General features: G+C 40.3%; 1 protein-coding gene across 1 annotated transcript in view; it reads left to right on the top strand.

The window, feature by feature from the left end:
• Positions 1-15,529, top strand: part of galnt18b (UDP-N-acetyl-alpha-D-galactosamine:polypeptide N-acetylgalactosaminyltransferase 18b) — a gene marked incomplete at both ends in the record, with an annotated part of 43,276 nt that extends 27,747 nt beyond the window's left edge. Inside the window, 5 exons of the mRNA XM_084476100.1 lie at positions 1,796-1,981; positions 3,628-3,765; positions 5,571-5,666; positions 10,835-10,999; positions 15,383-15,529. Of these exons, the coding sequence (XP_084332226.1) occupies positions 1,796-1,981; positions 3,628-3,765; positions 5,571-5,666; positions 10,835-10,999; positions 15,383-15,529 (732 nt within the window). The remainder of the gene's footprint in view (positions 1-1,795; positions 1,982-3,627; positions 3,766-5,570; positions 5,667-10,834; positions 11,000-15,382) is intronic.
• Between the last annotated feature and the right edge of the window lie 1,030 nt (positions 15,530-16,559).

Below are 16,559 nucleotides of genomic sequence, written 5' to 3'. Positions count from 1 at the left end.
TAGGACAGCCGGGCTGGACTTAATAATGCTCAGTGGGAGGTTTGAGTATTGTCAGGTGTACTATATGTTGGTCCCTGATGGGGCTTATAAAACCGATGTGCTATACAAACTTATACACCTGGAATCGAGATAGTCCCCTTCTCCAGTCTTGTTCTCCAGGTGAGGACTTCCACTGAACCAAATCTCCTGCCGTAGCATTTTTGCTGGCTATACATCTAGCCTTACCTCAAGAGACCCGATTGGGCGCACAATGTGTGACAGCAGAGAAATAATTACAGACTCACAGACCTGCTCTCAAGTAAGATCAAACCTCATACCAAACGTAGAACTTAACTTTGGTTTCGCTGTTAAAATGATTTCTCAAAAAGAAAAAGTAAAAGATACCAGATTGCATGAATCCACATTACTAAGAGCTGGCCATTGGCTGAGTGAGGCATATTTAATCAGTGTTAAACATTTTTGCCAGGGTAAATACTTTGCTCTTATAAAAATGTTGAATAGCACTGACTAGCTGTTGAGTTATTGGGCATAGACTAGTATTCATGTTTTGCCGCAAGCTAAGAAACATTCAAAAATTGGTCAGGCTGATGGTCAATAACAAAACCATAATAATAATAACCAAAATCATTTCCCACAACACCTGCAAATGTGAAGTAGCGGAACGTTGCCAGTGAAGCCAGTTAGTAACAATACATCATCAGCAAACCCAAGTGGATTGGTCCATTTCCTGGCAGTATTGGTTGGGATCATTAAGGACTACTTACATCAATTATGCAAAAAAGTCTAGACTTCTATGGATCATCATTGCTCATTAAAACGAAGTAACTTGACATTATTAATGTGTATGCTATGTGCATACACATTGTGTACATAGCCTGTAAGCTATGTGCATGAGTAAATGACTCGGCGACTAGGCTACTCGTCATGTAGACCACAAACGATTACAAAAATATTGAAAAAACGATTTTCAGTTTTTTAAATACATGTTGCGTTATGTTAATTATTGATTTGGTAAAGTTCTGAAGCGTGATACATCATTTCATAGTGTGCATAATGATGATGAAAGTGACTCACGTGGACCATTTCCATGTAGAACTGGAACAGGCTGCCGCTGGTGCTCACACAGTTCACTAGTATAGCACTTTAGTGAAGATGCTTTTGTTTTCAACGTTGTTCTTTTAAACAATGCGGCTAGATTTGTATTTGTCCACAAAGTAGTTTGTCTGTTTCTCTGAAATTACACACATTTATCCCTATTTGTTGGCTTTGTCTTGACTCGAACACAATCATTTTGTGCTCGAAAATATGATTGATTTGTGCCTCTGGTGGGATACTTAACGGGTCCTGTTAGAGGAGGAGACAGGGCTTCTGTCTGGCAGCAGAATTCCTTTCTGTAGAGCAATCACTTGGTCAATACTTCTACACAATAGGCTAATCACAAGGTACTCTTCCCTAAACAAAAGCCTAACTAAAGCGCAATTAAACCAGATACAGCCCATGTTTCAACACTTTCCCAATGGATGTCACGTTAAAACCTGTCTTAAGAAGGTTATATCGCTAGCTCTGCAATGGTGAAAAGCACGTTAAAGATTGCTTGGGCAGAGTCTCTCTGGAGTGAATGTAATGCACAAAGACTGTATAAAATGTGTCTATTAAAAGTTATTAATAGACCTAGAATACAAGTAAGTATTAGATCCCTTCCGGTCTGGCATGAAAACGTGTTCTGAATTACAATGACACTCATATATTACAATTGACGTGTTCTGTTCGTAACAATGTAAATGTGCAACACCAGGTGTGGCAGTGTGGGGGCAGCGTTGAGGTCCTTCCCTGTGCCCGGATTGCCCATATCGAGCGCGCCCATAAGCCCTACACAGAGGACCTGACATCCCATGTGAGGCGCAATGCTCTGAGAGTGGCGGAGGTGTGGATGGATGAGTTTAAAAGCCACGTGTACATGGCCTGGAACATTCCTCAGGAGGTGAGTGACGACGGGCCTGTTGCAGGCAATCCTATGTGATGGCATGTTTAAGGATGTGCGGCACTCTCCAATTCAATTTATACTAAAGTTCTGAAAGAAAGGGGTAGAGAAAGGGTCAAGGATTGATTGATTAGAAAAACAGCAGACACAAAACATGCTTTATAAACCAATTATTATTATCACCGATTATATTGGGTGTGTATCAGTGAGCGAAATGCCAAACACGTTGTAACATTTTCAATTGAATCATGTCCATCACATCCATCTTCTTGACCTTTTACTTTAAAATCTTTAAAATTTTGTGCTGATGGGTTGTCGACTTTTTATTTTTACAATCCCCCTTGTTCCAATTTCCAAGTCCCCTCCTATCTTCCACACACCTCAAAACAACACACCTACTGAACTCTGCCTACAGACCTATAGCCTACGACGCCTCCAAGGGAAGCGTATAGACACCCGATGACCCCGATGTTGTATTCATAGTAGCTATGGTGGGCCTCTATCACAGAGGTGCTATTGTCGACTGTACGCATGCCAGGGCAAATTTCTTACGTCATCAGAAAGTCCAAAATTTCACACGCCTCGGTAAGCACAGACAAAGGCGTTAAAAAAAACAAAGTCTGGCTATTCACACGGTCTGCCCTCCAACAGTACCAAGCACCTCAGAAGACATGTTTTGCTATGTTCTTAAGCTCCTATTGCTGCATATTGAATACGTGATGTTATCAAAAGCTTTTTTTTGTCAGCACAGTTGAATGTTTTGTGAAATTGTACTCCTCATAATTATGGCAAGTTAGCCATCGAAGCTCATTACTTTGTAATTATAATGACCCTTCAATTTTCAAATGCTGACCTCTGCAACAAAAATGACTTTTTATCTTTGCCCTTCTTGATATTAATTTCGTGCAATATCATAATGGCTTCTTTCGAAAGAGGATCTCACAATGAAATGAGCCCTGAAATACTTGAATACGTTAGATATGAAAACGAGTGCTCATTTTAATTATAATTTTAGATTCCCTGGGGTATAATTTCCCAGGATTTTCTGCACTTCCATTTTCTTTCAACTTTCTATTTCGGAATATTTTTGTATATATATACAGTATATGTTCCTTAGCATCTCATTATTATATTTCAGCACGGATATTGGAATTCTTGTTTGAAATATACGAAAAGCTGTGTTCATGATTTATTTAGTGGCTGGCTTTGGACCGTCTGTCTTTGATCTTCGAAACGTGCTGAATCCTTGCTTCATCCTCTTAATTAGACTCATTTGTTTCAGTTGTAGCCAATGCGACTTAATTGTTCTCCACCGTGTCCCTTAATTGCCCACAATCACATCGTATTAAAAATCTGCAAGGTTTCTTCCAGCATGCTCACTCAAAGAGAGATGCGTTGATTCTAGGTGGGGTCCCAGGAGGGAATTGCTGTGTGAGGTGGGACTGGCTAAGGTTTAAATTATGGAAAATATGGAAAACAGACAATGGTTAGATACAGTGAAGCGTAGCATAATTTCCTCAATGGGTTGCTAACTTGTATTGTGATTGTGTGTGTGTGTGTGTGTGTGTGTGTGTGTGTGTGTGTGTGTGTGTGTGTGTGTGTGTGTGTGTGTCTGTGTGTGTGTCTGTGTGTGTGTTTGGATACAGGACTCAGGAATAGACATCGGAGATATCAGCGAGCGTAAGGCTTTGAGGAAGAGGCTGCAGTGCAAGACATTCCGATGGTATCTGGTGAACATCTACCCTGAGATGAGGATGTATACCGAGACCATCGCGTACGGAGTGGTGAGTGCACCCCTTCATCAAAAAACGACGTGTACCGTCGCCTGGAGATACCATGTCATGAGATACCAGCCAATAAGATGTTCTCCTCTAGGATCTTCACAAGATTGATGCTTGATATTGTTCATTGTTTTGTCCACTGGCTTTATTCTGTAAAAAATGAAGCCAGTGGACAAATATATGGATATATATACACATATATATATATATATATATATATATATATATATATATATACACAGAAATATGACTCCCAAGTTGAAATCCAATGAATAAAGTCACACCATGTGCATTTCAAGTGCAATTACTTAATTTTTTTACTTTACTTTATTACTTTATTATATATGCCCCTTTATCTTGCCATAAAATACTGTATTACCTTTTGCCATTGAATACTACACAGGCATTATTGGATTTGTGTAAAGCTTTTGTTGACTACAATAGTTTTAATGCCTTACTGAAATCCAAATCCCAAACTTCCATAATGGTCCAAGTATGGCGGTCACAACGAACTGCAATGTTTCGGGTTGATAGAATATTGCTTAAAGCACTCGATGTTTATGTTATGTAGAACGCAGTCTGTGTTTCGCATTCTTTGCGGGGGAGAAATGCGGGCTTATGACGTGATTTGAAATAATTGCACAAATGTCACATGATTCTTGTTGGCATGCTTAAAAGGGGGGAGAATGTACATATGGGAGCATATGCCTCTATTGTTGTGGCACCTTTTGCTCATATATGTTCCTCAATATATTAGAAAAATCCCTATCGCTGAGATTAATCCCCATCTTCATATGCTTGACAGTGGGGCTTCTCCATATGAAAACTCAAAGGGTAGATCCTGTACAGGAAATAGGTCAGCCTCATCAGAATGGGGAGCTGAGATAGTGCTTATTATTCTAAATGTCTCGTGCATTCAAAGGGATTTTCATTTTCGTTTCAGAACTCATTTCTCAACAAACAATTGTACGACCTAGCTACAACACACAATTTGCTATTATTTCCGTTTAAGGAATTTTCCGTGCCCCACTACTGGTTCTAGTTCCACCCAATGGGAATTTATAGCCGTGTCCTTTTGATATCAGAATGTCTCACCTAATGACCCTGTCTACACAAGCAACCTACCTAGGATCGACAACAGTTTTTAATCTAGATTGGATCCAGATTTTTTTTAAAGATTATGCCGATTGAAAAATTGCTTTTTTGTAGATTAAAAAATAATCAATTTACGCGAAAGGTCAACAAAACACCTACACCTGTTTGTATGTAAGGGCATCTTACGAGAGATAGCCCATGTACAGGGTATCAGGTCTGCTCCACAGCCGTGGTTTACACAGTCTCCGTGAATGGGTGGAGACTGGAGTGTACCAGCTTACTTTCCTGCGGCGTACACCACCTCCGGAAGGGGTTAGATAGTGGTTGTCTCAGTCCCTCTGTCCCCCCCTGGTTAGAAGGAGAAAACATCTCTCCTGCATCCCAATCTCACAACCGTTTCATTTGGCAATTTGAAGAGAGATTCAGGAGGCTTTTGGAAACAGGGCCAATCTGAGACTCACACACACACACACACACACCATCATCTTAGTGAAATTTACTGAAATATTGTGCATGTTTATCAAGGATAATGAAAATTTTTCTTAAATTGTACATAAAAGTACACTTTTTATTTTTGAAGACAATTCCATTCTTACCAATAGCATCATGTCATGTAATTTGTGTGTGTGTGTGTGTGTGTGTGTGTGTGTGTGTGTGTGTGTGTGTGTGTGTGTGTGTGTGTGTGTGTGTGTGTGTGTGTGTGTTTTCCACAGCTAAAAAACTCAGTGAAGAATGACTTGTGTCTGGACCAGGGTCCTGAAAACGACAATGTGCCCATCTTGTATCTTTGTCATGGAATGACCCCTCAGGTAGGAACACTGTTAAACATACATTCATTTGTTAAGTTATTTATTCATATTATTAACTTATTCTCAATGAAGTTGTTTATGCATTCATGGATTTATTATCGGGACAGCTGTTACTTTGCATATTCCATTTCAAATGCTTTTTGAGACCCATGTGTTGACATCCATTCCTCTGTATTCATTTTGAGAGATACACTTGGTCTCTGCCAAACTCTTGGGAGATTATATTTCAGTGTTCATTTAACAAACTCAAAATCCAAATAGAGACGTTGGCTGTTTCAGAAGTACTCGGTTAGATCTCAAATAAAGCAGAACTCTTATTTTGGTAGTGCAATCTTTATACAATTTCCTTTTCTTCATTCCTTTTCCTCGCTCAGCCCCCTTACTGATCCCTTGATTTCATTTGCACTGAGAACATTGTTTTCAGGGCTTGTGTAACCTTGCACTGACACAAGGAAAGTGCTTTTATGTAGTGCAGCAGCTGAAATCATATTCCTCTGGTGTCCTGAGCCAACAGGTAAATCCATTAAAGATGCTTTTGCCATTTCACATGCATCTACGTTAGTGCCGCAGTGTGAATCTAAACTGAGGAGGAAATACTCACACTGGACTTCCATGGTCTTTGAGAGCGTTACAGAATCATGCTCATCACAAAGCACTTATCACCTTTTCCTCAACAAACTAATCATCAGCAATCCCAAACGCCAAGCTGCAGACCCAAATCATTTAAAAAACACTTCACACATCGCAAATAGATTCCATGCAGGAATACAAAGCAGGAATGCTTTGGGACTTTTGAGACCTTTGAGATCTAGCATTGGTAATTCAGATCTCTACGGATGTTTCTCGTTTACAAGACTCATGTGTATTGATAATAATACAGAGAACACCCCTGTGCTTTCTTCTACCATAGACCTTCTTCTGACTTTGTAATTGCTTTTTAACTTGCTGTTGGCTAGTGGACAGATGTCGGCAGCAACCATTAAAGAGGAACACTCCTTTGATCGTTTGATCGTATCTTCATCATATTCACGGGCTAAAACACCACATGGCGTCAATGCTGTCACATACAGCAGTATCCCAGCTCACCCTTTGTCATTGCCTGTGTGAACCTAATAAATGTTAAGATCAGGTTGGCTGGACTTGCACTCTCACACTATTATATGAATGTATCACACACTATTGGCTGAGCTAACATAAAAGACAGACGTCATTCTATGATGAGGTTTGATGCACTTACCAAGAAGGAAGCCATCATTGATATAATTACCAAGATGGGAAATGCCACAGACAGTTATTAACATAATTGAACCGGCATATTTCAGGGCACCAAAAAGATAGCCATAGAAATATATACTCTATAATATATCATTGTTGTCCTTTTGAAAGACCTCAAATATGCTATATTTTAGAGAGTCACTACACAGTCACTACACAGTAAACCTATCTATATACAAATAGAAACATAAATAGCAATATATATAAACCTGAAAACCTTTTTATGTATTGTGTTAAACATGATCATGTACTGTACTATAATATTGAGGAATATTGATTAACATTCAAAAGGGTAATGAGTGTCTTGTCTGATTGTTCTGCAGACAACTGATTTGGGGATGACCTCACATGGTCTTCTGTTCCCCTTGTGATGTACTTATACTTATACTTATACTTTTATAGTATATACCAGTATAGCCCTTGGTCTATAGTATAGACCAAGGGCTATAAATCAAAGTTGACTTCAGTTGACAAGAAATTAATGAAGCCACGCTTATGTGTAGTCTACCAACATGCTATATTGTCAGGAATTTGCTATTTTAGCATGCTTATGTAGTCACTGCTTCACTGAACAAACATATTTATGATATTTAAAACAATGTACTGAATTGAATAAATCTGTGTCTGCCATTGGACATTCATAATTAGTCCGGGCAATAAACCCTGAGGCTTGACAGGACTATTCCTGTCAAGTAGATTAAAAAAGCCCAAGTCACGATGAGCCTGGAGCAACATGGGAATGGATCTTTTCTGTGGAGTCGTGAAGTCTGCAGCTCATTACACCAAGGTCCAATTTAGACTGAGATCATTAACATGGCAATGAGTTCTGCTCTTTGTGTCTATTCAGTGCACAAGTTTTAACTAATTCATTGTAAAATGATGTGAAACCTGTTTAAGTATATTATTTTAATATTAATTGCGAGATAAATCATATCTCTTTAAGGTTTCATACATTTCCTGACCCAGAACAAATCTTAATCATACATGTATAATAAAAATATGCTTTTTTTTTTCTTGCTAGCAGCTTTGGGGTGCAAAAAAAAAAAGAAAAAGTGAAAATTCATAATTTTAGGACGCTACACCTTGGGCCTTTCGATTTATTATGAGATGAAAAGAAGAAACGAAAAAAGAGGAGAGATAAACAACGAAATGAACTTCCAACAAAAAAATAAAGTTAAATAAAGGTCATCCTACTTTCATAGACGTTTGGTTTCCGTTGACGCATAAAACCGTTGAGATGTAACTCTGTTTCCAGGAGATATTCTTTACAAGATATTTGTCCCTGCCAAATTTAAATGCATTTTATTAAGCCCCGGATCCCGTAGGGCTCTTTGTCTTATTAAAATGTGTTAGAAATTGGTTCCAGTCTGCCAGTGATGTCAATTTTTCTCCAGACTCTGGACTTCTCTGTCCCCAGAGAGAACCTATATTAAATATGCCCCTGTGAACATGTTGATGGGCCGATTTCAGGATTACATCATGATCCGCGTACCGCCCCTGCGATTTGTAAAACTATGCATTACGGCGAAAAACCTCACCTCTGATATCAAAATAGAACGTGTAGATTATTATGCTAACAAGCAGCGTATTCTAGGCCCTGCAGCAAAGCGAGTTAACGGCAACTGAGAGAATCTCCAGATAAATTGAGATTCAAGTCGAAAAATTAATCACTTATTTCACATCCCCTCAAACGGATGTCTTTCTTTTCTCGGCGGTTTAGTGAGGTCCTATTTCATCGTATTGATTGAAGTATCCCTGACAGGAAGAATGCTCGCTTGGATATCACTTTGTTACATAATCACCACATCCTCCGCCCTTGGATAGGAATACAAAGTCATTGTCCATCCCAAAAAGGCAGATTAATTTGTCAGATTCCCTTTGTTCCATTGTTGGTATAGATCCCCCTGCTTTTTATTTTTAAGTTTAAGCTCAACATGGGACCAATATCTGGGCCAACGTCTATGGAAAATCATCTGGGGATTTTTCTTTATTCTTTCTCACTTTCCTTTCTTAAGGCCCACTTTAAAACCTCCACTGTTGATAAAGGAAAACGATTATGCTTATTTTCCGTTTGTACATGAACAGTGCTTTGTTGTGATGGCGCAGGGCATGCAAGCATATCACAAGAGTGCTTTCCATTTTGGGTTGATTGTACATTTATCAATTCTACAGAGATGCTTAATACGTTGACGTTTTCCATCCATCCATCCATACATTCATCCATCCATGCAGGTGGCACTTGAGTCATTAATGGGGGGCAAATATTTGAAAAAATCATAACTTTCAGGAATGTATCAGGGATCACTTTAACTGCCACACTCGTCATCTATATTCACACATGGAACGTGGTGATGCAAATGTTTTTGACCAGAAACACAATTAGTTGTGTACATCCTGAGCCTAATGATTCAACGACACAACCACTAAAATAAAGTTATATGCTGCCCAAAAGGCAGCCTCGAAGTCGATTTGTCAAACTCATGTGTAAGAGACGTCTAGCTGGTGGTTCGGAGGTTGGTGCAGACCGACCCGCCGTTCTGAGTCAATGGGAAGAGATATGATTTTAATCATCAAGTACTTTTAGTTCAAAAGTAATTAAAGGATTTGACCGGTTTGTTAAGACCCCAGGTTCGATGTGGACATTCTCTATGTCCAATTGCAAATCAGCGATGATTTTAGTTCCAAAATTGGGTAGTTGGCGATCAATCAACATCTACTATATTCCAAGCGAGTGTTATATTCCGAGTGAGTGATCCCATAGCTGCATTTTTATTTTATACGACCTTAGGTAGGCGCATACAAACTACCCTAGCTAGGCGGCTTTCTCTAATAGTGCCCACAAATCCGCAAGATTTGACTCTGTGTTTACTTGCTACCTACTGCCTGCTCACAAGGACTGAAGCGCGTCTGTGTGAAGATAGGGGTTGCAGTATAGGAAATCTGATAATTCTTTATCCCCCCATTGTGTAAATCCAATGGGGGGCAGCAAGGACTCTGAGTCCATATTTACAGTTGATGGTGCTGCCACTCAAACGGCTACAAAAAACAGTAACACTTTCATATTAGATTAACGCCTGCATGCATGGCTGCCAGCCACTGGTAGCCTGTATTCCAAGGCTGCTCATCTAAATATATGAGGTTGAATGTTGGCGACTGTTTTTGCAAACAGCTAGACTTAACATGGGCCCACTACATAAGAGGGTGTGATTGAATGGAAGAGGCAGCAATTAGTGATGCCTCATGGCAGCTGATTCATATTCATCATTCCTGTATAAATGATGAGGTGTCCACACCATATTCCCTGTGTTCGGGCTTAAGTCGGTAAGCTAGACAAGCTAGATGCAAATCCGTTTCAAACCTAACAACACAAAGACAACATCGCGCTAAGCCTTTTTCATATTTTATAACCTGGGGGCCACATTCTAAATGTTTGACCCTAAATTCGCCACATATTTAGTTTGATACAGAACAGTATTGTGGGCTGAAGGACTCGACTGGAATGTCTTCTTTCCACCGAGTTAGAGGACGGTAAAGCAGTATTATTGTGTGGTATTGTGTACATAAGGACATTTCAATCAGGAGAGACTCGTAAAAAAAACTGAACAATATAATTTATTAGAATACAATATATTGGCTCCATGAAGTCTGCCGGGAAATGGCATTTCCCCCTGACGGAGTCTAGATGCCGGTGGTGGTAGATTTAGTGGCACATGGCACAAATGTATTCCTGTTTAACGCATGGAGGCTCCTGATTGGTTGAAAAATGGAGGCGAGGGGGGCACCGCAATGCAATGACAGGGTGGGGTTAGATTATAAATATGCGTAATATAAGGAGAACCGTAGGGGGAATGTACTGTATATCCTTCTGCCTCAGCCTTCGTTGTTTGTTTCAGAACGTGTACTACACCAGCACCCAGCTGCTCCACGTGGGGCTCCTCAGTCCCACCATAGACGACGACGACAACAAGTGCCTGGTGGACGTCAACAGCCGTCCGCGCCTCATCGAGTGCAGCTACGCCACCGCCAAGCGCATGAAGCTGCACTGGGTCTTCACACAGGTGAGCAAGACCCGTGTTAGCCCCTGCACACACACACACACACACACAGACACATGAAGAGATGTCGGTAGTGGTGGTGGTGGTGGTGGTGGCTACCACAGTGTTCGTTTTTGTTGAAAATATTTATCTTTGTACCAATTTATAATCGGTGTATAATCTTCACCTGAAGACCTTTTTTCACAAAATGAGCAGCTCAGGGTAGAAGGTTTACTTTTAGTCTCCTCCGGATTGGTAATGTTTGCTGTCGAAGTAGCCTAAGCAATTAGATTGCATTTGGAGACATGATCTCGTCTACGTCAGAGACTTGGTGTCAGGTCTCTGATGGACGGCTACATGAAGACATGGATGGACGGATGAGAGACGTTGCAGACAACAATCAGCAATAAGAAAAAAGCAGAGTACATTTGTAAACACGCCTCATCCAGTCACACCGAAAGAGGCAGCTACTTAGGGCCCAGGGATCTGGTGTCGAGTGTTTGTCCAAAACCAAAAGGCCTTGGGTTTCATCTGGCTGCAGAATAATCATTAAGAGCCGACAGGGGTGCCCAGATTGCAAAGAGATTTCAAGGCTGACCGAGTCTCTCCCATTACTGTGAGCCAACGTGGACTAACTACTCTCTCTGTCCTCCTTATCAGCCTTTAACAGTTGCATTCCCAAAAAAAAACGAAAGTCACAATACTCACAATAATGCTTTTTGTGTAGTTCAGAATCTATGTATATATTAATACTGTTACAAAACATATGAATACATAGGAAGATTTGTTATAAAAAATAATGTCATATGGATTAAAGAATGACACTGATGATGATGCTTTTGTTTCCTTTAACGGTTAACAAGTACAGTCTAATGCTTTCAACAGTATTCAGTTAAGCAGATTGGGAGGATGATGTTGTAAGCAGGAGGTTGAGGGAGGGAGAACTCTGTGAAGTCTGGCTTGGAGCCCTGGGCGGACATCTTGCGTTCAAGATCTGAATCCGTATTCTGGACCTGGAGAGTTAGAGAGCAGGGAGGAAACGGGGGCAGTGGAGGATGTAAGTGAAGAATGCCGTGAGAGACAACAGGTAAAAGGAGGGTTTAAATACAGGTAGTTATGGGTGGGTGGTTAGAGGAACAGGTGTGGTGCTTTGCCCGAACACGTTTCTAGAACTTTCCCTTGCTAACGTTATAGTTGCCAGCATAACAATTCTGTCGACTGCAGTGAATAGGGGTGACCTTGAACCTTAGACACTTAAAACCTTCGATAGAAAGACATATAGTGGACGTCACCCTTAACAGTTTGTCGTCTAGGGAAAATAGTGCACATTTAACAGTGGGAAGTTTCATTGGGAGAATGGGAGTGCTAAATGAGTGACAGCATTGCTTGGCTTCTAAAAGTAAAAGCCTATAAATTATACAATGTTCTTGGGTGGGGAGGGTGATTGACTCTTTCTATTCATTTCGAAACCATTCGAGATGATGTAAAAACTGTAAAATGTATCTGTGTCAACAGCAGCTGTCATATTGCGCCCCTCGTGCTGGTTGAAATGATTCACTCCGACGGCACTCTGGAGTGCATTTTCACTGTTCTGCTAAACTGAACGCTGCTGTGTGAATGGTACATTTACGTTTGTCATGAATTTGGAATCACTTAAACGCTTCTACATTCTCTTTATCGATGCAGGTTTTTCCAGGATCAGATGTGAATACCGTGCATAGTCAGACAGAAAGACCTCTCAGTCTCCCCAGAAACCAGAAACTGTCTGATAGATGTATTATATTCATGAGAGAATATCATATTAGCCTATATCATAGCATAGTAGTCAAAAAGAAGCCTATATATTTAATATCCTATCAATCATATTGAATGCCAATGCTGACATGAACGGACGCTCACAATGTCTTCATATTTATTTATTGTCCTTTATTTTATTCTATCTATCTATTTTACTTTTTACTTATCTATTATTTTCTTTTATTGTATGACAATGTTTATATGTGAAGCACTTTGAGTCTGCCTTGTGTATGAAAAGTGCTCTATAAATAAAGTTGCCTTGCCTTGCCTTGCCTATTATGAAAAGTTCATAATTTTCAAGCATTTCAACTGCCCGACAAAGAACCACAAAGTCACCAAGAATGTGGCGATCGATCAATCAAGCTACATATTGATCATACATCAAATGTATGATCAATTATTAGACGATCAATCGAAGATGAGTCTGGACCTGACAAATCAGATTTGACTATGCAAAATCTCAGTCGAGGACACCCCCCAGTAGTGAATAACGCCCAACTCACACTTTCTAAGCATTGATGATGGAGGAATTCTAGTTGCACCAGTGAACCCGTTTTCATGACGTGTGTGTGTGGAAAAAGGAGCCGCATGCTTGATCTCTGAGAAAAGAGGCATTCATTATTGATGCCATTGCTGAAGTGTTTCGCTCAAACGGAAGAAGGCTGCCTTGATGAAACCGGAGCGTCTTAAGGGAGTGCCGCGCGCTAACATAACATCTCGCCTCATCAAAACATAATGGAGGAAAGACGCTCTCCTGCCTTTTCCCGTAGTCCCCGTGTTTCAGCGTGAGTTACGGTGTCGTAACCACCGTACAAATGAAGGAATAAAGAGAGATGGAGATGGAGATGTGTGGGGATGAGGAAATCTGAGCTGCTTGCCCTATTGTCACTGTTATTATTGTCTTTCGCTTGTTGAATGAAGGATTTTAATTCTCAATTAATTAAAACTAACTTCAATATACTTACAATAATATATATAATAATAACAAATGATACAAATCTGGTATCTGTTGTTGTCACAGGCAGGCCTGAAATAAGCCTGTCCGACCATTTTATTTGGCTTGAATGAAATCACCGGACGGCCTTCCAGTCTAGTGTCCACCTACCTACCCGTCTATCTGCGCGCACTCTGCCCGGGCACTAATGATCCAGGGTTCGAGTCTTCCCCCAAGGCTAGGCAGACCTACTACTGCTAAAGCAAGCTAGCTAGTCACATGTTTTGGGGGCAGTGGCTTTGGCAGGAAGCCTGCAGTAAGGGGTCAGATCTTTTCAGTTTGTAAATCGCTGGCTTGCGCTGGCTGGTTTCTCCAAACTGCCTACCCTAGCTTTTAAAGTACTGTACGAGAAGCAATCTGTCGTCACGTTGTTCGACCATCCAGCACGACTTGACCCCTGTGTCATTTCTCCTACAAATGTAGAGCTGTCAGGTGCTTGTATTTCGCATTTCTCTGCCCAGTGCTCTAACCATCTTCCGCGGGTCTCCGCGGGCCACTGCTGCAGAATCCTTGGCCTCTGACTAGTTGCTCTTGCCAGTCTTTTAATGATGAGGAGGGCCCGAGGAGCAGACCCTGACTTTCTCAGACCTCGAAAACCTGTCTAAGTTAATAACATGAAGTCCAATTCATCTTTCAAATTTAGTTGGATTTTCATGAATGTTCTTTTTTTTCTTTCTTCTGCGGCCATCTCTTCACAAGGAAACTTTGAGTATTTCAGTATTCCCTTGGAAACTTTTCCCCTTTGTCATCCATCTCAAGAGAACTATGCAGATGGTGTGTGTGGCGCTGTGCTCTGTGTGTGGCAGCAATATGAAAAGTGTTTTTATATGAAACGGTGCTTTTATAATCTTCTAAGGTTCCAGGAACACACAGCTACATTACAATATGAATCAAAACAAAGTAGGTTGTGGTGTCAGAAGCTTATTGCATTGAGATGGGTCGGGTCTCTTCATTGTTACATTTGCAGACAAATGTATTGCATGAATCAGTCTATAAATTATGTAAAAAGAAGATAGAATGCTCATACTCACAGGATCGCACTCACTCACTGATTCACTCACACACACACACACGCACGCAAGCATGCAAGCACGCACGCACGCACGTACATACACACACACCCACACGTTATTTTGTGTGTCATTTTCTTGACGCACCAATAAACGTCATGGTTTTAAAAATACAACTGGGATAAAAATCATACTGCATTCCCTACATGGTTCAATTCCATTTTGAGGCAAATGACTCATGCCAACTGAACTCTATGTAGCCACAGTTGCTTGGAGCCAGAATAAGAAGTTATGGTCCGTGACAAGCTGACCATGACGACCTCAGCTGATTAACCAGACATCTGCCAGCGGTCTTTTTTTATTATTACGATTTGGTTCATTTTTTTTTTTGTTTTGTTTCTTTCTTTTTCGGGTATTTCTCCTCTTCTTTTTTTTCCATACATGTCCATGTCTTAAAGTGATATGAGGATGTGCAGTCATTTGGCCGGGCCCAAGTGTCCGGGTGGGTCAGCTAGATGGCCGGGCAGAAGGCTAAGGAGAGGGCTACGTTTCCCCCTCACAGAATACACATTGATTTCCTTGTTTGTTTTGGTTTATATATTTCAGGGTGGAGCCATTCAGAACAGGAAATCGAAAAGGTGCCTGGAGCTGGTTGAGAGTGATGAGAACGAGTTTGGGTACCATCTGGCTCTCCAGAAATGCACAGGGCAGAAATGGTCCATCACAAACACACTGCTTAGCAGTTCCTTATGATGAGCCTATGCAAAGAGAGATCAAGTGTGTGTGCGTGTGCGTGTGTGTGTGTGTGAGTATACATGTTGTAACAGTCATATTTTCCACCATGATGTCCACAATGTACAGGTGACATGACATGATAAATGTTAAACATTGTATTTCCCTCACAGGGTCAGTGTTAGCTGGCTCCTATGTTGGATCTGGTGTGTAGTTACTCTTCTTGGAAGTCCAATTTGTTCCCATACTATTGCTTGTCATTGCTACTATGTAGCAAGATAAAAAAAAAAAAAACCTGCTGTAATTGTTTTTAATTTTAGTTTCTTTCTTATTAGTTGACGTTTTTTGTGTCTCAGGTTTCTATGTAGTTTTATAAAGCAATTATGCTGTACAATTTGAAAGAAGGCCTACACGTTGGAGTACACTGTCTTTTCTAAGTATGAATATTCTGATTATTTATAATATATAGTAATAAAAGAGTACAAACATGTTGAGTAGATCTTATTTTTTTGTTCAACTGTAACAGATCAAATATGATAACATGTGTATTCATTCACACAGAAAACATACAAGGGAAAGTAAGAAAGACACAAGAGGGTAGGTCAAGCAGTCTGTAATGACCAAAGTCAGGGTAGAAGCAGTGAATCAAGGCCTATTTCTGCATCTGGGGAGATGAGGAGGTCCAAGTCTTTACCGTGCCAGACCTTATTAAACCCGCGGCCAGCCCTTAAAATATAAAAGGAAACATTCTTTCATCACAGAACCTCCCTCACCAACACATCACAGCATGCCTGCTGCTTCTGCATGCGTTGATCATGATTTTTGAAGTTGATGTGACCAAAAGAAAATAGATTGATGTGTTGCCAGCGACCCATGCCCAAAGAACATTCGCACTACTTCTTTTCTTCTTTTCTTTTTCGTTTTCTTTGTGTTTCAGTTGCTTTTTCTTTTACTTATTCATTCAATATTGTACCTAAAGGGTTTTCAAATCTGATGAAGAGGGTTCTATAAAAAAAATATATATATATATGTATATATAATAGCAGTATGT

The sequence above is a fragment of the Micromesistius poutassou genome (assembly GCF_964030765.1).
Source record: "Micromesistius poutassou genome assembly, chromosome: 12".
NCBI lineage: Eukaryota > Metazoa > Chordata > Actinopteri > Gadiformes > Gadidae > Micromesistius > Micromesistius poutassou.
The sequence above is the reverse complement of the archived record's forward strand: the minus strand, read 5'-3'. Positions and strand labels throughout refer to the sequence as shown.